The following is a 27,967-nucleotide window of genomic DNA, read 5'->3' on the forward strand; positions in this document are numbered from 1 at the left end:
CCAACAGCCTACTGGCAAATTGATAACTGTTCATAAACCTACAGAGCAACAGTTGAGGAGTAGATTGTAGTGCTATTTGTTCATTTGCATTTTGTGGTCACAAGTTAGCTGTAACTCTCAGATAAGGAAGCAAGAAACCACACTTTTAGAATAACTGCTGAGAAACACTTGAGATGTCCCCACACCGTGACGCATTTCTCAGACATTGATCAATTTCTTCTATATATTTAAATTATATTATGATATACCTTCAAACTATTCATTGAAGATTATGGACAATGGATAAAGACAGTGTCTACATTACTGATTCAAACTTATCAGCTATTCAGGTATTCAGTTGTCGATTCTCAAGTGGCAGCTTCTGCTGGAATGCGGCTTTTCCTATGAACATTTTCCAATGTCCGATGCTAGCACATTGTTTGAATTGCATTATAATATCTCCGTTGCTTATCATGGCTGGATAAATCCATCAAGCCGCAGCAGTTGTTTTCCAAACGTCAGTCAGAGGAAATAGAAAAATGCACATAAAACCCTGAAGAGTATAAATCGGTACAGTAAGCATCTTGTGGGAATGACAGATCGGATTAATCAGTGAAAATCCGGTTTCTCTGGGAAGGTGCATCCGACCCGTCTGATGATGACGTTGGCTGCATAGTGTCCGGCCCGGATGCACTCCTCCAATGACTGCTCTTGGACAAGTGCAAACAGGAATCCTGAGGAGGAAGAGCAACTGAGGTAACTCATCAGAATCAGAAGTTTCACCATAAATCTGATGTTATCACGTTTTAGCCACGCACTCAGTTGTTTCCTGAACAAGGCCCATGTGATGGGAAGTCCTATGTAAAGCTGATTAGCATGCAATTTCATACCTCCAACAAAGGCGTCTCCTGCTCCGTTGGTGTCCACAATGTCATTCTGGTCGATGTCCAAAACGGGAAACATGGTCACTTCATCACCTGTGGTCAGGAAGTGAAACGATAGTTACTTGAAACGCCTTTAATTCTCTTTACAGTGCAAACGTATTTATAGCCATTTAGCTTTTTCACATTAAACCACACAAGCCTATTTCTTTGCGAAATACCTCAAAAGGTCACATTAGACATTTAAATCCCTGTCATATACTCCTTGTTCTGGCAGAGGATGACCCTTCGGTCCAACGTGACGTCCTTTGCAGGCCATAAACCAGTTTTCTTGCAGGACTTTGCCGTTTTCAGTTTCATTGATCTTCCCCTCAACTCTGACCAGTTTTCCTATCCTTGCTGAAGAAAAGCATCTCCACAGCATCATGACGCAACCTCCATGTCTAACAGAGTTCTGGCTGTGCGCAGGTCACTTTTCTTCCTGCACAGGTGTAGCGTTATAAGCGGGAGTGAAAAGCAATGCACAGAACACTGTTGAAATGTTTTATTTCTAAAACCAGTTAAAACCTCACGTCATTGTCCTTCCACAGAATAATTATGAACCACTTTGTGTTTTGGTTTAGCAACATAAAATTACAATAAAGTGCATTAAAGTTTGTTTGTGATTTCCAGAGATGAATAATGTTAAGTAATCACTTAGCTGAGGATAACATTCTGCTGTGCGAGAGAGCATTTTAGTTTGAGTAATCATATGTGAAATATTAGAAGATCTTTGAACTACAAACAGTTTGAATCTGGAACAGCTCAGATCAGATTAACAGCAAATGCTGCCGCTCAGATGTTCGTCCTCCTAAAGAAAACTACTTCCCACATCACACACTTGAAAATGTTTTTACTTTTCCTCACTCCTGTCAACCTTAATGCTTGGTGTGGACTTTTATGCCCCCCTTGGGATAAACTCTCCCAGCTTTGGTGATCAAATGTGTGCAAAGTTAAAGACCGTCAGCGCTAGAAGTGGTTAGTTTGTCCAGAGCCAGATGGTTGATTGAAATTAAATAAATAAAAAAATAAAAAGGATAAATAATGAAATACAAATATAAAACACAACCAGATTGACCAATATTGTATGTATTCACAACTACAACTCATCTGAAAGAACTTTAAATAATGAGAAAACTAACATGTCACTTTGAAGAACTACTCAGAGCCACTGGGGAAAAATCTGATAAGAAATCTCACATAGATGTACAAAATCAAGGCTTTTATTCTTACCAGTAAGGTGATTATATGATGTACTTATGTTAGCTTCAGCTGAATACTAATGTTTGTTAACCGCAAAGTCAGCTTTTCTTCAGCTCAGTTTCTAACAGCAACAATATTCTAATGTTTATTCCTTTGCTAGTCTTGAGTGGTTCTTTGTGTTTTAACAATCAGTGAGAGCAGCAGTGAAACGTCTCTTCTGTTAAACTATTCCTACATGATCTTAAACAATCCCTTTAAGACACTTCAATATATTTATCTGGTGTTTGATGTTATAAACCAAAACAAAGTAGTGTAAAGTTGTTAAATAAATTGAAAATAAATTGAAACACAATTTCTTTTTCTTTTTAATCAAAATCTGAAAGGCGTGGTTCACTTTTGTATTGAACTCTCCTGATTCATTACTTTGCAAATCCAGCTTTCATTGCAGCTAAAGCTTTTATTTGCTGGGGTTTTGACAAAGTTTCTCTGCTGGATTTTGTCTGTGATAAAACTTGCTGTCTTGCCTACTTTTATCTCAACTTCTTTTAACGTTTACATGAATTATTTTTCAAGTACCATCAATGTACTGCAAAAAATGAAAAATAATAAAAAATGCTGCTTCTAGGCAAATGGTTGGCCTCTTCAACATTCCCAAATTCTATCATAGACAGTTTACAATCACAAAGCATCTCAACAGTACAGGAGCACAAATATTTCATGCTGATGGTGTCATTAGTTTAACAAAAAGCATTATGGAAACCACCACTCCATTTTAATTGGTTTTTAAAAGTTACTCTTTTCTATGAGTGACCAAGTAGGAGAAGGATGAAAATCTAGAGGAAATATTAACTTTTCAGACGGTGGGCAAGCTTTACGCGCCTACTGTTTTGGATTAACCGCAGCGCGAGGTCAGTGTAGTGGCTTCACTTTAAAACTGAATCCATAACATGAGAGTCTTTTTATTATTTTCAGAGGATTACGCTGAAATCACACACTGCTTCAATTATCAGCAGTGTGTGAACTTCAAAGACGCTCCCGGCTTAAAGCGGAGCGAGGGGTGGAAGGAAGAGGAACAAAAAAAATCTACCAGATGACAAAGTCTCGAGGTGTAGAGTGACATTAAATCAGCAACTTATGTCAGAACAATGTAAACCACGCACACGATCTTCAAACGATCCGAGGGCCCCGGTGCAGACGCGAACCTTCAAGAAGGTGTCGGAGACAAAAGACTGACATGCGGATGAAAGTAACAAGAGGAGGCTGACAGACCTCTTATTGAGAAGAGACACAGGGAGTTTAAGGAGAACATGAAATAGAGAAGAACTACAAAAAATTTGTTTAATGAGGCTCCCCGCTATGTGACAAGGGCTCAGAGTCGATCTGAGCAGCAGATGAGACACCACACCTTATCAATTTTTTAATACGTTAAAGTTCCTGCCCTAAAGAGCAAGAGACAAACCCGCAGTTGAACACCTGATGTCAATGAACGAAGCAGAAGAAACTCCGTGTGCAGCGAAAAGCTGCGTAACAGATCATGTATCAATAATGTATCAGATTAAAGAGTTCAATGGTGTTTTCATAACAGCACTAATTCTTGTAAAAAGGAAGCAGCTGACTGATAAAAAAAAAAAATTACAATAAAACAAGAATCCTTTCAGGATCAGCTAATTAACAACATAAAGACTTTGTTTAATTAATGCCACAGATGAAGCCTGAGAGCCCTCCTCTCTCTTGAAATGATTAACCACACGTAAAATGCGTGCTTACAATAAATTTTAGCTTGTCAGTTATTCTGCCGTTGAGTGAAGTGGAGTCGTTGGATGTGGTCGTGCTAATTCGACGAGCTTTGCAGATGCCTTGAAAGGCTGAAACTGCTGCACTTGTTCTCCAGAGGCCGGTGCTAAACACGGCCACATCGTCTCTCATCAGGATTCTCAACTTTGTACTCAGAAGTATTAGAACTTTGATGCTTTTGCCCCGTATTAACCACAAACTTAAACAAAATAACAAGAAAATATTTTTATTTTATGTAACAAACCAACAAAATGAGAGACAACTTAAAAAAGTTTCTGAAAAGAGTGCTGTGCATTTGTGTTCTTCCCCCGCCTCTAGTTTTTTTTTCTTCCATGTTTTGCTGTACCGAGACCGATACAGCAATTTTTCTAGCAACTACGACGAACTTCTCTGTCCCAAATAAAGAGAAACATCCCCACAGCATAATGGTACCACCACCATGTTTCACTGTGGGGATGGTGTGTTCAGGGAAGTCTGTTTTCCTCCACACATAGTGCTACTTCAGCGTTCTTTCAGCAACAGCTAACTTCTCGTCAGAAACCTAGCTTGAAAAAAAGTTAAAAATCAAGATTTTTGGAGTGTGACTAAAACTCGTCGACACCTGAGCTGTGCATCTCTACGGCTCCAATGCTGTCATGTCTTTGTAGATAGTTGTGCTTTAATCTATCTATTGTACTTATACTGATATTAAATTGCACACGTTTACTATGTGCTAATCAGGTCACTTCTGAAAGCAATTAGTTGTTGTGTCAAAGCATTTTCCATTGAAAATACATGTAAATCATTTCTTAGTTCTTCATATAAATCTAATTAGATGGATATCTGGTTTAAAACTAAATATTTGCTTCAACGTCTATAATTGGTTTTAGATTACTATTATAAGTCTAAACATAGACCTATTTGAATTGTGATTAAAGAATGCAAATAAAAAGCAGGCTGCTTTACATCTTGATTACTGAGGCAGTGAGTTATGGACCGAGACATTTGTCTTTGTGCAAATATAAGCCAGCTCAACTGTTTCTATCCATCTAGACACATAAATATCTCAGCATATTTATCATTATTAAAATGGTTTTAAAAAACAAATGTAAAAAAAGCACTCATTTATTTTGTTGCTGCAACACTACAACCGAAAATTGGGCGAAATTAATAAATCAAATTGTTCTACGTTTTCTATCATTTGTGCAATACCACATTGTTTTTTTGTAGGTTATTACACACTATTTAATTCTAAGTTTACGCCCCTTTTCAGGTCCATTTTGATTGGTCTATAACTGCACTGAGTTTATCAGTATTAATCACGGCTATGAATAGACATAGCTACTCTTGTCCAAAAGAACTCCAAGTGCAGATTTAATGTTGAAATGGCGAGCTGAATACAAAATGAACATGTTGAATTCAACATGTTGAACCATGTTAGCACAAAATTAAAATTTGAGAACCATGTTAGCACAAAATTAAAACTGAATACATTGAAGTTTGTGGTTATAACTTGACAAAAATGTGAAAAACTCTAGGCCGAATGAGTCATTTTGTAATAAACTCAGAGGGAGACAATTATTATTTCTCTTCTTAGCAAAATCCACCTATGAGTGCAAGTGAATAGTTAAGCATGCTCCAAAAAACAGTTTTTACCCATCAGAGTACTTGGATTTATCACTTACAAGCAGATCTGTGAATTTTTATCTTATTTTCACGTTCAAGTTTTAGCAAGTTTGCACGATAACAGAGTAGACTCTTTTCAAGCCAATAGTTTGGTTACATCTTTTAAGTCATAATAACTCTTGAATTTGCCACTAAATGTTTTGCAAAGCATCTTGTCGTTGCAACCTGCATCAGAGACGATTACACTGAGATTCTGAAATCAGTTGTTTTTGTTTCAAGCCTCTGCAGTCAACACAGCTGCTCTTTATCACACTATTTATGGATTAAATACCTTTCGAGGCCTCCAGTTTGATAAAAAGTAAATTAAATTAATTTTACATAAAAATAATACAATTCTAATAAAAACAACAAAAAAAACCCGAATGGCTCCTTCAGTGTTATTTAAAGTAGCTTGACGATCTTAATTACATTTGGTGACAAAGACATTTTGATTAGACTAATTACACAAAATCAGTGGCTCCATTCAGGCCTTTATTAAAGACAATCAGGAATCGCTCTCAGTTCGGGTTAAAAAAAAACCTCAATACCTCTCCGGTGGATAACCTAAAGAACTTTGCTTGGTTGCCTGGGAGCTTTAGTTTTATAGAAAGTTGTGCATTAGAAAGTAGTTTGTAAAGTCGCTATTTCTTTAGGTGAAGCTACAGCTCTACAACTGGACTCAGATTGGACGGATAGTTTTGATTCTTCCAACTTAGGATTTTGGAATACGTTGACAAAAACGGCAGGGACAAATCTCCAGAAATGAGCAAGAATTTATCATACAGGAGGAAACCTGTGATGCTGAAAATGCCAACAGGTAGGGACATGCAAAATCATTGCAGATAATTCTCAGTGCCCTTTTAAAGACGGTTGTTCAATACATAGATTGACATTGTTTGAAAAACCAGGCCTTTGTAAGTCATTTTCAGGTTTGCTACTGGAAATAGAGTCAACTTACTTCAGCGAAGGAGGTTAGAATCAGGAAGACTGGAGAGAGCCGAAAAAGCTTTTTCTTTTTTTTTGGCTTTGACACCAAAAGCAGCCTACGCTGAGTGGACTGCAGTGAACCTTCTATCGTATGGTGACATTTTAATTGAATACAGCAGCAAAGAGACAAAGAGTTAAAAAAAAAAAACACAAGAAGAGGATGATGGCTGTTTTATGTGCAAAACTGTGGTGCGATCAGCTGTGATGAAGCATCTGTCCCCTGCTGAAAACAGCATTAGCGCTAACCCTGGTGGTGAGACAGAGACGAGCAGAAACAGCAATGGAGAAAATTGTGCTGCGATAAAATCCAGAGAGCATTGAAGAAACTCTGTTCGACCTGGTGCTTTGTGCTGTGTGTGAAGGATGTCCTGCATGTTTATATGGAGCCGTTTAGACTCCACAGTGATGCATGTGTGAATATTACGAGCGAACAATAAAAGTCCCAAAGTATGATTCCATGGGGTTTTTTGTCAGTAGCACTGATAAAGTTTGCATAGGTAAGAAAAATAAGGCAAGACTGACGACACAGAGAAAGTAACATAAACTGATGTGGCAGAGCAGAACATTTTGAGAACATATTCAGTGTCCTGGGCCTCTATTGTCATATTAACTTAGAAAAAGCGAGTCTGTGATTGTCAATTTTAACAAGATCAAGTGGGTAATGCAAAACCTATTTTAATAACACAAAAGGTAAACCAGAGAGTACACACCTCACAATTTTTTTTTGTAGATATCCTGATTTGTTTGTATGCTTACATTTTATTTTATTTTTTACAAACTTTCCCACTTTGGCTTCTTTTTTGCAGCAAATAATACTAAAAAGTATATTGTGTATGTGGGCTTTTACAGTTTTAGTAAGACTTTGCTATTACATCCTTTTATATATTAAAACCCAAGAAGTAGCAGAGGGTGTACTTTCTTTAAACATGAGATGCGAATTAAACATTTCTTAGCATCAAACAGAGCCTCTCTTTCTGATTCCTGACTTAGAAACATTGCTGATGAGTTTTCCAGAACATTTCCGCGAAAGGCACATCATGGTACATTAGACCTTCGATATTTCTCATTATTCATGACCGCAGTTTGTATTCTGCTGCTGGGGGAAAGTTCACACGACCTCACCGATGCAAAATATTCCATTTGACTGACACGTCAACTCAAGTTACACTCCAACAATTCCCTCGTTGTCTTTAACAAAGACCTCATTGGCAAAAAATCTGCCACGGACATGGCAATAAGTACTAAAATAAAAAAATAAATAAATAAATAAAATAAAAAAATCCTTCTGCCAGAACCCTCTGACTCTGTTGTTACTGGCTCACAGAGCATCTGAAAACATCACTTCACTGCACTCACTTCACATTTCACAATAATGAGTCTGGCAACAATTTTTTCAATCAATAAACCTTTGCAGAACGCTTTTTTTTTTTTTTTAAACATAATGCTGTTCTTTTCAATTTATTCTGGCAAAAAACAGGGGAGCAGATTGGTGGTGAAGATGTGGGAGTTTTGCAAGGCAGCGCTCTGACAGGTAATGCGCACCAGCAGGGACAAAAAAATAAATAAAATAAAATAAAAACTCAAAAGGAATTCAAATAATTCCTTCCAGTAAGGTGCTGCATAATTGTGTGCTTTGTTAATTCACACTTCATAATTCCCTCTTTACGGCTCTTGAATGGTGGTGATTAAAAGAAATTCTTTCAGCAGCCATCTCTTTGAAATGAGTATCAATTAAGTCCTTTATTACTGGCTATTCTTTTTGGCAATGACAACCCTCAGCACAGCCGTGACTGAGAAAATGCTTTCTAATGAAAAGAAAAAAAGTTGCTGTTTAAATAAGAGGACTTCAGCTGCTTTTGAAAAATGATCATATGCAGCAGTGTTTTGACTCGGATTACTACAAGCTATATCGCTTGTGTTCCAGAGTTCGATATTTTTTGCTTTGACAGGTAGAGCACGGAGCTGTCAAGTCATTAAAATTAATCATCTACACAAGTAAAACAATGAGTTCATTTCATATGCTGCTCTCACCGCTGAGTGAATGGGAGCTGCACATGAATATTTAGCCCAAGTGCTCGACAGAGATTCAGGGAAACATTTATTTATTTATTTATTTTTCCTTTATGTGAGAAACTTCCCAGAGAAACGCTCCTTCTGGAACGGTTCCCGTTGCGTCGGAGCCAAAATCCAGGGCCTCAGAGAGGAAAGCAAGCCTCACCGCTTTTCTTGGCAAACGTCACAGGTTAGAAGCGAGCTGACATTCAATCTGTTTCCCTATCACGACCGGCATCTTTGCTCGCAAGTGAGTTATATAAAAGAGGACATGTGCCCAAAATTACTGAAACCGCAGGCGAAATATCATCAGTGGCTGAGATCCTTTCAGAGAGTTTGGGAGGAGGAGCCTTGAAAGCTGATGTGTCAGCGAGCAAGAAGAGAAGCGCCTGGTAAAAGTATTCATTCCCCTCCAAATCTGTCATATTTTGTCACGGTACAACCACAACAAATTAGGAAGTAAATAAAAGCTCCAAAGCTCCGGGAAAGAAAATGTCAAATGTGACATGGCGGCCATTTGCATTCAACTTTCCTGAGAAAATACTTTGAAGAACCTTTTTGCTGCAGGTTTTGCCGACCTGAAGACAGAAACTTTTCATCGGCGAACCCAGGCTCAGACCGTTGGTCACTCAGGTATGACCAACAACTGAATGCTCCGAGAGCCAGTTTGGAACAACATCCATAATTTTAAAATAATTCACTGAAGTCAGAAAAATACTTTTTTGAAGGCCTTGCAATTAGGAGTGTGTTAAAAAAAATAAAATTCTGTTTGCATAAGAATTGCGATTCTCATTTACTATGATTCTGAATCAACATAAAATATTTGTCTTATAAAACAGGGCAAATCTGCTGGCTGTCGGCTGTCTCCATTTTGTAACTAATCAGGACATCCTGGAACATAAACATGAGTGAAAAGCGTCACAATAAAGAAGAAAATATAAAAAAGAAAGGGCGAGAGATTCAACCAGGCCCATCTTCAATGAAGGCAAACATTTGGACTTGTTCAGTTTGAGATATGCTTTTACTGTGAGCAAGATTTGCAAAATGAAAATGAGGCACTTCAGGAACACCGCGAATGTGCGAAACCACGATACGCCACACCCGCCCATATAAAGCTCTGTGAGGTGTGTTGTGTGATTGGTCAGACGTTTGCGGGTGTGTTTTACTTCAAGAAGTCCGCCTCCACTATTCAGCTTTTAAATCCGCAAGCGATGTGAATACTTTTGGGGAACATTTGAGCAAACCAGAAAGGAATTGTGTACATTTGTACAATTCTTCACTAAATTACTACAGTGACTGTCAAATAAAAACGATTGGATGGAAATTGAGATGTTGTAGACAGAGGAGGCCGTCTGCAGAAAGGTGTGGCCGTTTTGTTAAAACGAAATGGAACCGAGCAGGAAGAGAGTGGAAAAGATACTGTAGTGACTCCATTTGTCATTCTGCCTTTGCAAAGCAAACCGTAGAAGATCATTAGGGCCCTTTGCACTCCTATAGACTGAAGCAGAAATCATTGTGAATACTAGCTTTGAAAAGATTTTGCACCCAATTGTGTCCCAAAAAAAAAACAGAAAGAAAAATCTGAACCGAATCGTGAGGTAGTAAAAGATGTTTAGTAAACATGAATAAACTGCAAACAAATTAGTAGAAAATATTCACGGTACTCTACGAAGTCCTTACCGATCTCCTCAAAGTGAATAAACGCTACTGCTCCTATCAAGAGGTTGAGATCCCTCTTGAGAGTATCACTGCAGCCACCACCTGTCTTGGAGGAGAGCTGCTTGTTCCAGAGGTGTGTCTGCTTGTGAAGCAATGACTTTGCTTCCACATGACAACTATGTGCTACCTTCTGCTGGTCTGTCACATCAAATCTCAGTCTCACATTCTGAACTTTGTGGTTGTAGCGTGAGGAGAATGTGAACAAGTTGCAGCTGGAGGTTGATAATTTATTCTGTCGAATATAAAGTATGTAACACAAACATCGCACTTTATTAACGGTGTTCAATTACCATGTAAGTGACTCCGCTTTCCGCTTTAACGGAAGCTAAAGGAGAAAATCATTTTTGCTTCGTGTCTGGCATGAGCTTCATCCTCCATCTGACGTGATTAACACATATAGATCGGTATCGGAGGTAAAAATCTGCCTGCCTTGCCCCGCCGAGAGCTCTAAAACTCTCAGAGGAGCCGAGTCAGGCTTTATCAAGTCCTTATCAGCGATTACAGCGGCAACCCCTGCTGAATGATGGTTTATTAGATCTCCTCCCTGTTAAGGTTCAGAGTGTGGCGATCGTAATTACCGCAATAATGTATAAGCAAAGGCCTGGTGTAATTCAGCAGTGTCAGAGGCAGCTAAAAAAAAAAAAAAAAAAAGAGCCATTTCAACTTGCTCCTGGCACTTACGCGTCACATTCGAAAGGGTTTTGTGTTAAAAAGCTCTGAATGAAGGGCTGGAAAAAAGAATAACAAATTGACATCTCTTTTTGGAGAATTATACCACAGGGAAAGGCATTCTCCCACCCTTAATCACTATAAAATGGTTTATAAAATGGTTTAACATGACACACAGAGGCTGGCAAATGATCAAATGCTGACAGGAGGACAAATTGCAAACAAAATGAGAGATCAAGTTTATTAGAGTGCCGCCTCTGGGAAATGAAAATCTTTAATTCTCTTTTTACATTGACATTTATTTGGCTGGTACGGATCGCACGCAGACAAACACGCGCGCACACAAATCGCTCGTGTTGCACCTACGACAGCTGTAACAGCTCCACCGCAATGAAGGCACAGTCAATGACATTTATCATGTTTGCCTTTGTAGATGACATCTGAAACACATTGTCTTTCATCCAGCCAGCATTCATCATGTATTTTATATAAAGTTCACAGCGGCGCGCGGCTGTGTCTTCGTGCGGGAGCAACGAGGGGAGCAGGCAGGAATTATCCATCACCTCCAGCACAAGCGATGGATCCTTATTCCTTTTTAACCCTCAGGCCCGTCGATAAAAAGGCTTCTTGTAAAATTCCCCCCTGAAAGTAAATTCCCTTCTAAGAACTTCACTTTAGATATCAATATTTAAATTGTTATTGGCTCATTACTTATTTATATGCAGAATAATTTGTGGCCAGGAAAAGAATCTGTATCATCATTTATTGACTAGACAAGGATTTACATTGTCTTGCAAGTGCTTATTACCACTTAATCATTTCCAAAAATGGTCTTGTTGCAACCACAAACTGAACTGTATGTGGATTTTAAAAGTAGTACATGACTTTAAAGATGAAGGAAAACTGTAGTTAATTTTCAATTAACTTTTTTTTTGAATGAATAACAATCTGAAAAGTGTGGCGTGCTGAGAAAATTATAATTGCAAGTCTCTGAAAGGATGTCTTTTGCAGTTTTGCACACCCGTGACTGACAGCTTTGCGTATATTTATTTGCAAAACTGCTTAAGCTAAATCAGATTGGCGAGAGAGTATCCGTGAACAGTATTGTCTTTGATACTCTATTAGATGTAGATCTGTACTTTAACTGGACCGTTTAAACATTTGGCTCGAAACCAGGGGATTTCAACTTTAAAAACAGCTTTGAGGTGTTTTTTCCAAGGCTCTGTGCAAAAAACAACACTCACAGAAAGAATTGTAATTTGCAGATAAAAATTGCGGCCCATATTGTGATTTTGAAACTTTAACCAACTTATTAGCTTTTTCAAATTTTGATCGTTACAACTTAAGAACATTAATTTGTTTGGTTGATAAGCCACATCCAGTGGGGAACTCTGGTGGCATTCAGCCAGCAACAGTCCCCCCAAAAAAGCTGGTTTGTTTTCACCACTTATTTATAGCCCTAAACAAAGCAGCAGCAGCAGCATATTTGCATAATGACAACATCGGCGTCCATTGTTTTCCCTCTAAGTGCTCGAACCAGCTGCTACAAGACAGCTGATGAGTATTACTGCATCAGGATACGCCGCTGACATTTTTTGTTGCATGTCACAGCTACTATATCAGGACTACTTGAGAGTGTGTTGTGTGACCAGTGAGTGTAATATTAGGCAGATGACACAACACTAAACAATGGGTGTGGCGCCTGTTCCTCTCAGATAAATTAAGCGCAATTTATGAACCACAGCGACTAACAGGAATATCACGCCTACTTTATCTTTTTATCATTTCGCCAGATTACGATCGCAAGCTTCTGTGTACTTCGTTTGGATTTTATATGGTAGACCAACACAAAGTAGTGCATATTTGAGAAGGGCAACAAAACTCACTATCTGGAAAGAGTGGCATGTGTTTGCGTTCACATAGCATGCTGCCACTAGCACCATTTTAAAAGTTTCTCATTCTTATTAGTTAAATAAATGACTTTCCTTCCACTACCTTTTATTTAGGGGTATCACTTTCAGGAGACCAAATAATAATGCACAACACACTTGTAAAAATTGGCGAAAGTTTCTTTCCACTTCACATTCTGGACTCTTGTTTTGAAAAAAAGAAATTAGCAGCGCTGTTGTGACTGCAACGCAAAAAGAACCTTCACAAGGCACTGTTAACTATTATATATGCTTATAATTACTAGCTGACTGAATCATTAAAGATAAATTATCTAAAGAATTTTACTTTACACATTATTAATATCCGAAGGGATACTGACAAAACATCCGAGAGGAAGAAATGTCGCAGATTTTCTCAAACACATTGGTTTTCATCAATTAGGCTGCAAATCATCTCAGCATTATGTTTGAATAAGTAACCTTGACGGTTTTCACTGACACGTAACATAAAAGGTCACATTTATTAACATTCATACATCCTTTACAACGTAGAAAGAAGTTACACTAACTGATAAACTGTATGCAACACTGTATTCACTTTACAAGAAAATGAAGAGGCTACAGACGTGTCTTTTTAATACATGATTTAAAAGACATTGCAGCCAGCCGTAAATATGATTTCATGGCAGAAAAGTTGTGTGTACAAACAAGAGTACTCCTGCTTGGTGTTGTTTTTACAGCACAGCAAAGAAAAGTCCTGATTGCTTGCCACAGCATTTTGAGTTGGGCCAAAGATGCAGCATCTTCAGCTAAAAGACAACACAGAGGCTCCCAGGTGTAGAGGAATTTTTTTTTTTTTTTTCTCAAGCTGATAACATGAGAACTCATTACAGCAGGTACAGTGAAACTTTAGTGTTCAGAAGATATATATAGCAAAAAATTTAGCCTTTATGTATTGTGCTATAAGTCTGCACAAAACAACATTTTCATCTATATGCTCTGCATGTGAAGAATGACAATAAAGCTTGTCGATCTTAAAATGTTTATAGCAAATATATATTTGTGAGAAATTCAGCTGCTGGTTTAAAACCGCTAAAACTTTAAATTATATCGTCCCACAATCTCACAGTCCTAAGAAAAAGAACTTGAGTAGTTTTCTCGAGCAACATAAAGCTGCCCGTCCCCCACATGTTGCTGAGCATCTGGCTGAAAGAAGGCTAATACACACTTATTATTAGTCTTAAAGGTCAAGGGGAATATTTTTAGGAGATTTGCATAGCAAACTACAAATTTATCATCATCAAAATATCAGCATCCACAACATTTATATCGCAAAGAACTGCTCGGACTGCAAGAATTAATAGCCAATTAAACAAATGCCATGAATGACATTTGCCAACGATATCAGGCTTTTCTGATGTCGTGTCCCATACACCAAGAAGACATGCATCCATCAAGCTTTCACTGGCTGATTCCCTATGCTTTTCAGTCTTTTTTCCAGAAAACAAAACCAAAAAAGATCAACATTTACCACAGCACTGCACTACAGGCTATTTAAGTGAAGTAGCAGCTTATTTCCATTTAGGCATAAAAGCCTTTTTCGCTTTCTATTTTCTGATTTAGACTTAACTGAAAAAGGTCAATCAAAAAACATGCGTTTTAGTTCATCACTATGTAATAACACTGACAGCAACTAGATGTAAAACAAACACGGTGAAACTGTTCACTATTTAAATGTATAGCCCAATAATCTTAACTTGAAAAATTCTGGGCCCATCAGAAGACGCGGTTCTGAATCACTTGTGTTTCTCTTGTAACTGTACCCTTCTGTGGGCCCCAGCGATGATTGATATGTTACCTACAGGCCAGCTCTCTCCATGCTCTGCTAAAATGAACTGAACCACAAGGGCAATGAGGAGAGACACCCTGTGGCTCCGAACAAAGGCAAAGGTTCGCAGTTATTATCTGAAACTACCCACCGCTTTTCTCACTGCCCAAAACTGCACTCCTAGTTAGCATTCAATGTAAGATCTTAATTTTATTAATATTACATGTAATTCTTGCTTCTCTCTTGTCAATAGTTCCATTTTAAAAGGGTGTTTACTGAACTTCACACTGATTCTATAAACTTAAAACCCTCAGAAATATAAAGAAATCCTTGGTTTCTTCTTCTAGTGTGTAGTAAACGTAATTTCCTGGAAGAGGAGGATTTATTCTTGATTTTGGTGGCTTGTGAAGCTTATTGGTTTATAAGTATATAAGTTAACTTAATATGGCCGTAGTTCTGGTCCCGAATATATTCTGTATTAAGAGGAAATGGATTGATTTCAGTGAACAAGCTCGGTCCACTTCTCACAAAGGTCACTCTGCAAGCATTTGGCACAGGAAAGAGAGAAAAAGAGGGCAGGATGTTAGAGTTGAAGCATTAAAAATTGCCGAGGACCAGCCTGGAGTGTATTCAAGGCAAAGTTAGAAGTACTTCACAAATCAATGGCTGCTCTCTGCATCCCCCACACTTCTTTTATGCTCTGAAATGACAGAATGTAGAGCAAGCATTCTTTGCCTTTTTTTAAACATCTGGCGTCAATATCAGAGCTTCACTTCAAAGACATTACTGATAACACTCTGGCCTCTCCAGTCATCTATTTAAAGCTCAGCTCTCTGCAGTTCGGAGATATAGGGTTTAAGTGAAGGGTAAATATGTCCAAAAGGGGCCAGTGCGGACAAAAAAGCAGAAACCTACCAACAGTCGCAACGGTGTCGTCCTTGCCCTGGGTGAAGACCACCAATCGCTGCCTCTTTGCGTTCTCCTTGGGGAGGTTTTGGGTCTTGTGCGCGATCACTGCAATGTCATCCGTCTGTGAAAACACCACAGAAACCCAGGAGGGGTGAACATGTTAAGTTGAGTGAAAGCATCATGAAGAGCATTTTCGGAGTAGTCAATCAAAGATCACAAGTGTTACTGAGAGCAGGTCAGATTTATTTATTTTATTTTTCCCTATCCAGCCAGACGGATCAAGTGATAATAAAACCAGATGAGCTGGTGTGAAACGGATCAATAGGAGCACGCTCGATGATGCTTCCATTGAAGTTGCTAGAGGGCCTGGAAAATATTACAATGTCATATTCCCTAAGTGAGATGAAAATGAGAGTGTGAAGATACGCTTTTTTGTCAGATAACGCTGCAGTCTGCGAGCAGCGGGGGATAGGCGGTGCATGTACTGTATCGTTCTCCTCCTGAAACAGGCCATCTCTCCTCAGCATCTGCACGGAATGGATATTCTCGCCTGGAGACGACAGAGCTCTCCGGAGTGCTTGCCTTTGATCATGAGAGGGATAAAAAAAACCCACACCTGTCAGTGCTGCTTTATTATTAACTCATCATGATGTACTATGAGCAGGTAGAATGTCTTTATCGCAATCTTCCAACGAAGTGGACGGCTTCTTCTGTACATCGAGGAGCTGAAATTACAGTTGCCACGGACATCTGTGTCAAAGCTAGCACTAAAGCAACTTTAGGTTGAGGAAATACTGTGATTATGGAAGCAATCAGAGAGATAGACTCCGGCCCGCACCAGCCACTCTGCCTCACTCGAACCAATGAGCTTTTACACCTCTAAATGCTTCCCAAACGTCCTTTAATCAGCCCTAAGAGGTCCGGGGAGACCCTGGGCTGAGGGAAAAATGGGTGTAACACTCTAAGTAAGTGCTAATAGTGAGGTTAATACAGAGGCTGTTAGCAGGCGATGGTGAAAAAAGAGCAATTTGTCACTGTGACTGCATGTAACCACAAGCACTGAATGCAAAACCACACCGGGCTCCTGCACATTGTCGCCCTCAGGTTTTATGTTCGCTGACATAAAATAGACATACCTCCACTTGGGTTCAGGAGCTGAGAGGTTCTAAGAGCATGAGGTGGAGGTGCACCCATCAGGGCACGCATAATAACAAAAGGTAGGCAAAGGCACAGGCTCCGTTTCACATATCAGAAACACTCACCTGACAACTTCTTATAGAGAGAAAATGACGTTGGTGGGGGGGGGCCAGCAAGCTAGAAACGGATTGACAAACGATACGGTCAATTTGGTTCACGGCTGACAAATGGCAATATTTACGATCGCAGGGCGACTGATCAGACATAAATCAACAAAGCGTGAAATATGAAAGCTTTACAAGGGTGTTAAATTGCGTTGCTACGTCGAAGCCACCGAGAAACTGATAATCTCCACCGCGGGCTGCTTGGAGGGAAAAAAAAAATGCTGCAGGGGAGAGATTCAATTAGAGCTGTGATGCAGAGAGTTCTTTTGAGCATTTAAAGGAAACAGATCACAATCAGGAGACTTCGTTCAGATCTGCTGATTGCTGCGTCTGGGAGGACAAGCTCTTTATCTTGTATTTATACTGAAGAAGAGTGGCTGTCATTTGTGTTAGTCATCCATAATGTGATGATAACAGTGTTTCAGAATACATTAGGAGCACATCACGCTGTGTCTTGAGGGTTAGATCCTAGCAATATTTAATTAAAGTTTCACTAAAAAGGCCTAATTAGTGAATTAACAAGACTTCTGATGGACTGAGATCAACCTCACTGTCATTATAGGACTCAAAGTGCTTAAAGAAATCTACATGAGTATATTAGCTTGTTAAGCGTGACAACACTAGAAATAAAGCAGTGGCTTCTATGTCCTGTTTGACATTTTGTACTGAAAGGACAGAAAAAAGCTCCAGTTAAAAATGGCATGACAAAAAATATGTGCTCGCATTTTAAAGCACCCCAATATTTCTTGTTAGAGTTAAGCTCTATCCGTTTGTTCTCGACATGTGATTAGCATCCAGAGAAGTCTAAGCTATTATTATGGGCCTTTGAAATATTTTGTCTTGCAATACTTTGTGAACTCTGTAGAAAGAAAGAGAGAATGACAGACGAGATACGAATGAGTTGAGAGCGCGAGCGCTGCTACTGGCGTTAGTATGCTACTAACGACAGACGTTAGCAGATAACATTCTGTCGGTGCTAAGCTAATGAGCTTTTTCACAGTTTTTTAACCAGTTCTTTTTAAAACATATGGCTAGATGTTAAGCTGGTGTTAGCATTAGAATCTAATAAAAACATTTATACGTTTCAAGCTATCGGGATCTTTCAAAAGAGCATGCGCGTTCGATGACATGCTAAAATCACAGCGCCATGTAGTGGCCTGGCATGACAATTACAGCGGATTCAAGGTGTCTCGGCCATGCCGTCTAAGCGTGAAATTTTTCCCCACTCGACATCCGAAAATACCGGCAGTTTCCAGTCAGTGGTCTCGTGTACACATGAATTTGACTTGAGAATAGTTCATTTTCCCATTAACTATATTCCTTACTCATCCAGATCTGGAAAACACTTACAGACTTAAATTACATACTTTTTCCAGTCTTGCCTGCCCACATATTGACCCTACAAACCTACTCCATACTGTTATATATAAGCAACAGTGTTTTCAAAAGTTGTTACTGGAAACATTGAAGAAGTAGCCTGTCAAAGGAAAGTACAATTCTCATCAGAAAGTGACAAAAATAAATAAATAAAAAACACTTCACTACTGTGAAGAAAACATCTTTCAGCTACAACCATCCAGAAATGCAGTGGGTACAGTACACACCACTGCTGTTATCTGGAGGAAAAAAAAATCACATTCATCCAATGCAATTTCACAGAGTGTTCTGCCAAATCAAGTTGACACAGAAAATGTCAAAGAACTGTAACTACTCGCCGAGTCTTGACTTTGCCCTTTGTGCTGTTTTTTTTTTTTTTAACATGAGGCCCCTCCATTATTACCTCCTCCTCCTCCTCCTGCCTTCATCCCGTCTCCTCTCTTAAACCTGTCACTGCCATCAGGATTGCATTTCTATTCTAGTCACGTTGATCACACCGTTAGTGATTCTGGATGACAATTATTCACACAGAGCAGAGCCATATTCAAGGCGGATCTCTCTCTCTGAAAGATGGCACTTAAAATACCTGAAAAACAGAGATCTTGGCTATCTGTGCTTTTGTTTTTTTTCGCATTTAAATAGAGATGTGGATAATGTGGAGGGAAGAAAAAAAAACAAGTGAAGGAGAGACTCGGGGAATATTCATTTTACACTTAAGAGGCAGCCCAAACAAGCGCTGCAATTTTCATCTCTATAATCTATAACAAGTGGCTTTAATTTGGGTGTTAAAGGAGAGTGTTTCCGTATGGTGTCATGGTATAGCACTGAGCAGAAACCATACAGTAACATCCCTGAGTGCGACGAGGATAATGAGGAGGCTTTTTAACCTGGCAACCTGATGAGCTTCGAGCCTGCGGAGAAAGGCTTGAAACCGTGCCCAACTTCTCAGCTTCCCAAGAGGCTTTTCAAAATTCAATAAATAACATCTGTAGGCGATGTTGGGTGCAGACCGAGCGAGTGCGTCATAACAGAGAGCGGGGCTGAACAAAGAAACCATGACGACTGCCTGGTTTCCATAGCAACTGCTGCAAGGCCTGGAGAGTATAATAGCACATCAATCACTGTCCAAAAGGAACTTCATTATCAGCAAAAAATAAACCTTTAGGATCTTTTTTACTGTTAAATTGCCGGTCAACTCACCTCAAAGCCCAGCTCTTTGGCAAACGTGGCCGCTTCCTGGAAGAGATGAAACACGCACACACACACACACACACACACGCAGACACACGCACAAACGCACAGAGAGACACACAAATGAGCAGTTAATTACAGAGTCACAAAACAGAGCACAATGTCCAACCACAGACGTGAAGTGAAGACATCTCGTTTCCCCCTCGGCTCCTCACATGTCACATGAGAATAAGTAACCTGAGTTAGCATCGCTCTGCCAGCTCCTGATTTAATAGGCAGGCAGCCCACCCCATTTAAACTATTATCAGACATCATCTCATCTTACCGCAGCAGCGTGAGATAACACTACATCAGCCTGGAGGCTTGAAACAACCACTGAAACCATGAATATGTGCTGGTATGTGGGAATCCCCCATCCTGCAGGCATTCAGCGCCTCGTATAAATAGGTCGCTTTAGACTCTGAACAGGTGCACTTTGCATACCAATACTTTTTCTTATTTAGGTTACATCGTTTCCCTAAACATGCAAACTTTGAAATGCTTTATAAAGCACTAAATCTTTAGCTTTCAAGATATACAGCTGAAAGCAGATACTTTGATTCACTGTGTAAAACAATATACCGTAACTTATTTTTTCTTTGTATGAAATTAAGTTACACTTTCCATGTCTTATGTCCATTAGGATAATAAAAATTATTATTAGTTTTGACAAATTCAGCAGTTTACATATCTCTTGCTTCCATTGAGTTGTACGTACTAAGTCGGCATACTATTTTATTTTCTGGCGTATTCAGGAGAGCGTTGCCACCTCCACCCGGACTCTTATTGTCCAGTGGCCCTACAACTCTTCGACCCTATACAACTGTAGAAGGCCGAGGAATGGTGCAGTTCGGGACGCTTTTACAATGGAAACAGACAAAATAGCGTAGCGACCCACACCGACCCGTGTCGCACTGCTCAGTGGAAACGAGGCATTACACTAAGACTTCTATGCCTTTGAACAATTTGTAAAAGCCTAGATGATACCACGGCTTTGCAGAATTAAGCTTCTGATTAATTCACAACGTCTGAGACAAATAGTGGCGCAACATTGGACCTTAAACATACTGCGTCCATGTGTGACATAATGGAAAGATAAAAGAAAATCAGCCAAGAAATCTGGAAGGAAACTGTGAACCTCTACAAGTCATTGGGTGTAATTTCCAGAAGTCTAGAGGTGCCGCATTCATATGATCAAACATTTATATGCAAATACACAAGATTTTGCAAAAATACTTTGTGACGATTCTGGTCGAGGGTAATAAAAAAATTCTTAAAATTCTAAAAATGTTATAAATTGAGATACAGAACACAAACAAACTTTCAGATTAAGCCTATAGCCGTGTTTGTTTTAATGTAGAATAAACTACAGATTATTCTATCTGTAACTATTGGGCTATTAAACAATGGACATTAATCTTAATAATTGTTAAGAATAAAACACTACTGAAAAGAAAAAAGATACAAAACTATAAATGTAACTTATAAATGTATTTTAAAATGAAATAAATGCAGTCTTCAGTATCGTGTAAACGGTTCTTTCATGACAGCAAGTGTCGGCGCTGGTTCTCCTCTTCGAGTGGAAACAGATGCTCATTAAAGGTGATCAGTCATGTGAGGTACATGTTTGGCATGTCAGGATTTATTTACAAAAAGTGCTTAAATTGTCTGGTTTAACTCTTTGTTTACCTTTCCAGAGGAAAAAGCGGTTAAATTTTTTGAAAAACAGGGAAATTGTTCTCGTACTTCTACTCAATTTCAGTCAGCTTGTTTAAAGAAAAGCTAATTCTTTTTTTGTTAACTTAAAAGAAAGAAAAATGATATGGCTTACAGTTCTTTTATCCGCAAAATGGGTAGAGAATGTGCAAAAACAAACATGGTGGTTTTAAATGCCAGTAAAGAGACGTGTGTCAGCAGGTTGACATTACTGCTTACTACACTGGCAGCTGCAGTGTTGAGGAATATTAGGCGTGACCAAAAGTTGCCTCTTTTATCGACTGGATGCATTTCTATAATTTTACGGATCGAATTGGTTCTAACCCTGCCCCCTTCAATCTGTATTCACTTTCCTTTTCCAATCGATTTCTGAGCAGAAGTTCCCAGATGGTCCCATGTCACAAACCATCTGGCAGGTCAGGTTACCTTTGGTTACCAGATGGCATGTAATGGCAAAGTCAAAGCCTACAATGAGCAATGTAATCCAAATTTATGCTGCACATCTATTTTTTTTTTTAACAATCATTCTTACATCTCTGGCTGTTATTCCTATAAATGTGTCTTGAAACAACAGAGAAGTACAAAATGTAGAAAACACTCAAGCTGTGAGAAGCTTTTCAATTCCATTGAAATTCCTACTCTCCTGCTCTGCATGCATGCTTGATGCATGTGCTAAATTTTTGTGAGTTTTTGTAAATGCTTAGGTCTCTAAAAAGCTGTAAGAGTGACATGCACAATTATTGCAAAAATAAAGTTTACTACAGACACAGTTGTTAGGAAAGGAGTTCTGATTTCTCTTTGCATTGGAGAAACAATGATGATCACAAATGGAGGAAGAACGACACCCAACCTGAAAGCTACCAGAATGAATGTATAATTTTTAAATTACAGTTTTTGGCACATATAGCCAATCCTCACTGTGTTTGCCTCAAAACACGTTTACATTTATCAGTAGGGTATTAGATTGATAAGCTAGTGCTGGTGCATCCATGCAATAAACTCAATGTTTTACGAACTAAGCAGAAAATCTGGAGACTGCGCCATCACTACTTTTTATCTCTTGCAGGTTGATACCCAAATTTAGCATTCCGGTGAGAAAAATCATTACTCTTCAGTTATTTTTAGTGGGGTTCTTGGGTGTCTTATCATTTATACAGCTTGTGCAATTGAGATCTAAGATCTCATTTATAAGAGGGACCTGTCCTGTGCTCGCTTTTATTCTTTCTTTTTTTTTTTTTAACAAATATTTTTTGGATTTTGATTCAAAACTGCATGTACTCAGCGGGACACGCAAAGCACAGACACAAGTAGAAGGTGTAAAAATAACAATATATGTCATTTGCCGTGGTTATCCACATCATCCGTTATATGATTTACACCATTCAGCTCATTCCACGTTTAACTGAAGACAGAAACAAGTTACTTGTCAGTTAGGAACGATGCCGTAAAACATGAGTGACAACCTAGTTCGCCAAGCACACTTCTGACCTCAGACGGGGCTGTAAGTTGGCTTTATGATTCTAAATAATCCAATTACCTGCAGAAGTGGGATGGGTGTTTGCGTGACCTTGGGGAGAGGTTGACATCTCGCTCCTCAAACAGAAGGGGAGGAGATGACATGGAACAATAAGGTTACAGGTCCCTGGAGGGAGCCCTCATGGCTCTCTCTCTCTCTCTCTGCTTTGGATCAACTTCACAGCAACAGCAATATGTCAACTCATCACCCCCCCCAATCCTGTCCACAATTAACAGATATAGTCAAAGGGCTGTTTTATAATCATTTAAAGCAACCATGTCTTCACATTTCACCTCACTTCGCCTTTTCAATCCATCGACGGTTCAGGTCTCACATTTGTTTTCCTTTATTTATGACCACATATTGACTTTTCTCCTCAGGAGCGCTCAATCACTGACAAGCGATGAGGCTTCTCGTGGAGACATGAGCGGCTTAGAAAACACCCTGTCAAAACTGTTGTATTTCACAACAAAGCATTTAAAAGAGAAACATAAATGAAGGCTGCAGTAACGATGGTGCCGCTGAGCGGCACATGGCTCTGATTCACCCTCCCTCTAGTTAGCAGCTATAATATTTGTGAGAAAAGCCTTTCGAGTGTGTGTGGGCGTCAGGAGAAAAGATAATTGAAGCAATATCTATGAGCCACATGTGTACACTGTAATCCTTTTCAGGAATTTATTAATTTCCATCAGCTGCTGTGAATTCCAACATCAGAAATATTTGTAATATAAGCTTAGCTAAAAATCGTGTATAAACACTGCATGGCAGTAAATATGTAATTACCAGGACTGAACATGCAAGCCAATAAAACAGAGCACATAGGTAATTAAAGTCGCAATTCCTTAAGGAGCTTATGGCATTAATATTCAAAAAATATCCTGTTCCAGGCTGCGCATGTTTCGCATTTGACATGTGCTTGTTTTGGTATGTTGTGGTAGACGGCTTCCAAATGACGTCCCATGTGCTTCTGCAGCTGTTGCAACAATGACAAGTGCCTTAAAGTGACATCTGGGCAGAATCCTCGCGCACTCAAAAAAGCATCTTGTTTGTTCTGAGATTGCCGTGATTGCATGCTCGCTTTTGATGATCTGCTGCCGAGTCGGATTCCGGAGAAAGAGAGAGTCGGAGAAAGGACCATGGCAGATTTCAGGGCCCGCGAGTTCTCTGCCTTTTCTCCTCTTTGGGCAAAGAAGGTAAAAGATAACAAGGCAGCCTGAGTGCATGAGCCCCTCTGAAGCCGGAGTTATTATGAAGCTATCAAAATGTGTGAGATGTTGCCGCTGTCAAAGGCTTAAACAGGCAGAGGGATATTTTTAGAGACCTTAAGCTAATAATCCAGAGCCCAGTCACAGGGGTGGAGGGGGTCTATCATTTCTTGCCAAGCAAAATGGATGTGGATATGCACACTTCATGCAAGGGCCAGTTCACAAAGCATCACCAGCCTTGACAACTGACATGAACATATTTGGCTTTGTTTGGAAACCATCTATCCATGACCAGTATCCTGTGTAAGCTCTGAATTTACTCTTACTGTATTGTTCAGCCACTGAATCATATGTTACTGCATATTTTTATTATGGATGCAATAAAATCTTGTGGTACAATATTGGCACTATATTGAAACATAATATTTATATACAGGCAAGTAAGTGTAAGCTATTACTAAGAGCCTTGAATATGAAGCTAAGTGCTTTACACTTGAAACTCTGTCACTATATTGGATGTCCGTGAACAGCTGAATGCTAATACTTGAGAATGCTAAAAAAGCTTATAACTGCCTATTATGCCACAAATCTAAACTTATTTTAATAGTTAAAACATCAAATATACCATAATATGCATTAACACACAACAGAAACAGACATGGGACTACCACATAAGCTAATCGGCACCCAGCAAAATGAACGGTGCTCCTACACTGGCTGCTTTGCAAATGCCAGCCAGTTGCATTACATAAAGGTATTTCAGCTTCCCATGCTTCATTTTATTTTGAATATTTGAAATATGCCCCACAAATAAAATCCACAAATAGGCACATTTTTTCGAACAACTCAAGAGTCACATTCACAGAAAAATCCATGGATAGTCCGTAACAGTGAGCCACCGTACTGTATATCTGGGACTCTTATTTTGAAGTAAGACAGGAAGTAAGGTCCTAGTCTAACAGGGCACCTTTGGGATGTGGTGCCATGAAAAATTAAGGTGGTTCTGAAAACAAAAGAGGGTAATTTACTAACAATATACTAATAATTCATCTTGCCAATAATAGTTTTGATAATCAAGATTTACAAAGATAAGGATAAGCAGTATGTTAAGAGACAAAACTAGCTGACTCATGCATGTAGAGTTGGAACTGGTTTCCCACATAGCAACAAAAAGTCAGCATTGCTTGTTATTTTCTAGGCACTGAAGAACTCGCTTTATTTTGGTTACTTTCCATCTCAGTCATTATTGTCAAGCCTAAGTCAATGTTTTGTCTTTACTTTTTGACATCAAACCAACTCTGAGTGGTTTTGCAAAAGTCTTCTGAGAAGTAAAGTCTACGAACAAAATTTCTCCCGGGGACATTTGGTCCCTTCAAATCCACTGTAAATAATTACTCGAGGCAGTCAAAGAAACCTTCAATAAGTGATGTCTTCTGATCTTTTGGCATCAGTCAACAAGCAGAGAACTCAACTGATAGAGAACTACAATTTAATTTAAAGCATAGCTGTGGTAAAAAGAGAAAATCCAAAAAACAAACAAACAAACAAAAAAAAAAACCCCGTTAGTTCTTTTAGACATCAACTAACTTGGATAAAAAATAAATAAAAATATGTTGGCCTTAAATGCTCATTATATTCATTGGCCTTTCAGTGGTTTAGTTAAAAGACATTTCTTTTTGGCACATAAGTGAAGACCAAAACCAGAGAAAAGATACAAGCTATTGGCTTTCAGGGTAAAACAGCAAAAATAACAAGCATTTAGATTTTTCTCGCGCTCGTGACAAGTTGTTGAGCATATGTCACAACAGAAGCGAGAGAAAGAAAAAAAAAAAATCCAATTTCAGTGTTTCCCAAAGAATCCAAATCAAAGAACAAACCTCAGTGCTAAGGTTAATAAATGTTGATAAGCTGGAAAGTGTAACTCCCCGGGGCCCTTCGGAAAATAAGCATTTGCTTGACCGTGTTAGCCCCAGCTGAGGCAGAGGCAGAAATTGAATTGTATTTGACACTTTGTGCGAAGGGGACACGACACTGAGGAGGGTATAGCCCTGACAAGCTATTTGCAACAATAAATCTGTTTTCTTCTACCTCTCCGTGTGTTTCAGTAAGAGTTCTGTTTTAAAGAGCCTAGCTGGGCTATTTCAAGGGAGAACAAAATGAAAATGTTTCCTTTTTAAACTGCGGGAGACAAAAGGAGGGCACATTATCGGCTGGAAATGACGAATCACTCAGTGTAGAAACCTTTTAAACTAAAGTTAGCATGACTGGGTTATGACATGTCAAATGATTCAGCCAATTATCGCTACTTACAGTTATATATATAAATATAACAATGGCAAATGACATATTTTTCACATTCTCGACATGCTAGCCAAGCGTCACTGGGATGAGCCAGACAGCTTTTATAAATGCCTGGTAAAACAGCATATGGCATTTCATGCTTGTGCTTTTAGTCAGATTATTACATTAAAGCGCTCCTTGATTGATATGTAATCAAAATGATGTCACTGGATAGGACTGACAGCGGCTTTAATGAAGCTCTAGGCGATTGTTGAGGAGTTTTTTAGATTCTGTTAAAAGCACCTTAAATTTTACCTTCAGTAGATAAAGCTTTTGGCATGTTCATTCTGTGTAGAGATAGATTATATCACCATTTAATAAGTTAATCTATCACACTTATTAATTGTTAGCTATTAACAGATAAAATGCGTTAAATATTTAAAAGTAAGACAGTGTAAATAAAAACAGCATTCATTCAAACAACTTTTTACACCAGTGTAGTTAATATTAAGGAGCTATTTTCACTGGAAACGCTTTACATGTTTCGTTCTCCGTATGTTTCACACAGACACGTCATTGGTGTTTCACCACCTCCAACTCTTGTCTCCCATCATCATTGGCTTCTGTCTAAATTATAGCCCAATACAAACACGAGAAAAGTTTAAAGGTTTGTGAATTAGTGTTTGCATAAATATTAATAAGGTTTTTGGACCTGCAGTTCACAGCTTAGCCGTTAGCTTCATCTTTCAGGGCTAACTAATCGGGATAGTAAAGAGCCGGATTAGTTAAAGAGTTAAAATATAACTCTTTTAGCGTTATCTTTTATCTTTTAACTCTTTAAAAGAGTTACCTCACTTTAAAAATCCTCTACAATTCCTTCGACAAAACGGTTCAGCCATGTCATCTGGCCCGAAAACAACCAAATGCGATTATCATTATGATGATGCTAGCTGAAGGCAGTGCTTTGGGTGGAAAGACATTAACTTGCTCCCGTGCAGGATGGATTCAGAGGAATAAACCACCTGTGTGCCGAGCCCTCCTCCTGCAGCACCCCGAGAATGTAGCAATCCAGCATAAGCACGACGGGCCACAAACTTGGAGGCAAACACAAACAGGAGCAACACATGCCACGGAGGCAGGAGTTGCTTTACCTGCCTCTGGAAATTTACTCTCGCTGCAGCTGGTGGTATTTCACTTGAATACATTACTCGGCTATTAGGCACCAAGTTCTAAAACTCCGATACCATCGCATATTTGTAACCCTTTTGTTGTTGCAGTTAGATTTACATCTGCTATTCACAGCCAATTTAGCCAGATTCCTTGAAAAAGCCTGGTGGAGCTCTCAAACCTGCAACCTCAAGCTGTGTTCTTATCTCTGTTTTCACAATGCCTGAAATCAAAGTTGTAAAACAGCATTTAAAATGCATAATAACTGCAATTATTTTAAAAATAACTCTTTTTTTATTTCGTTCTGGCATCAAACAAAGCATTTCCCAGATGTTACGCCACGGAGGTGAAATTCTGAACAGCAAAAAAAAAAAGAAAAAAAAAGGAAATAATCGTCTTTGAAATATTCGTGTTGATCTCAAGTATTGATCTAAACGTGAAAGATTGATTACAAGCAACTTAATTCTATAAAACATTCTAATAGGATGATAATTCTGATATAAAAACCTACATGATTATACTATTAAAGCATAAATTACTCGTACATCAAGAATCTTTAAAAAAAAAATTTTTACACTTAAA

General features: G+C 38.8%; 1 protein-coding gene across 4 annotated transcripts in view; it reads right to left on the reverse strand.

The window, feature by feature from the left end:
• Window positions 1-209: 209 nt before the first annotated feature.
• The window catches only part of LOC103481485 (adenosine kinase-like), a 169,210-nt gene continuing 141,452 nt past the window's right edge, over window positions 210-27,967 (reverse strand). For all 4 annotated transcript variants that reach the window (XM_008436958.3, XM_081600781.1, XM_081600780.1 and 1 more), the window contains 4 exons: window positions 19,472-19,507; window positions 15,600-15,714; window positions 870-956; window positions 210-713 (listed from right to left, as the gene is read on the reverse strand). In XM_008436958.3, the coding sequence (XP_008435180.1) occupies window positions 589-713; window positions 870-956; window positions 15,600-15,714; window positions 19,472-19,507 (363 nt within the window). In that variant the 3' untranslated portion in view covers window positions 210-588. The remainder of the gene's footprint in view (window positions 714-869; window positions 957-15,599; window positions 15,715-19,471; window positions 19,508-27,967) is intronic.

This window comes from Poecilia reticulata, chromosome 19 (genome assembly GCF_904066995.2).
Source record: "Poecilia reticulata chromosome 19, P_reticulata-male-v2, whole genome shotgun sequence".
Taxonomy (NCBI): domain Eukaryota; kingdom Metazoa; phylum Chordata; class Actinopteri; order Cyprinodontiformes; family Poeciliidae; genus Poecilia; species Poecilia reticulata.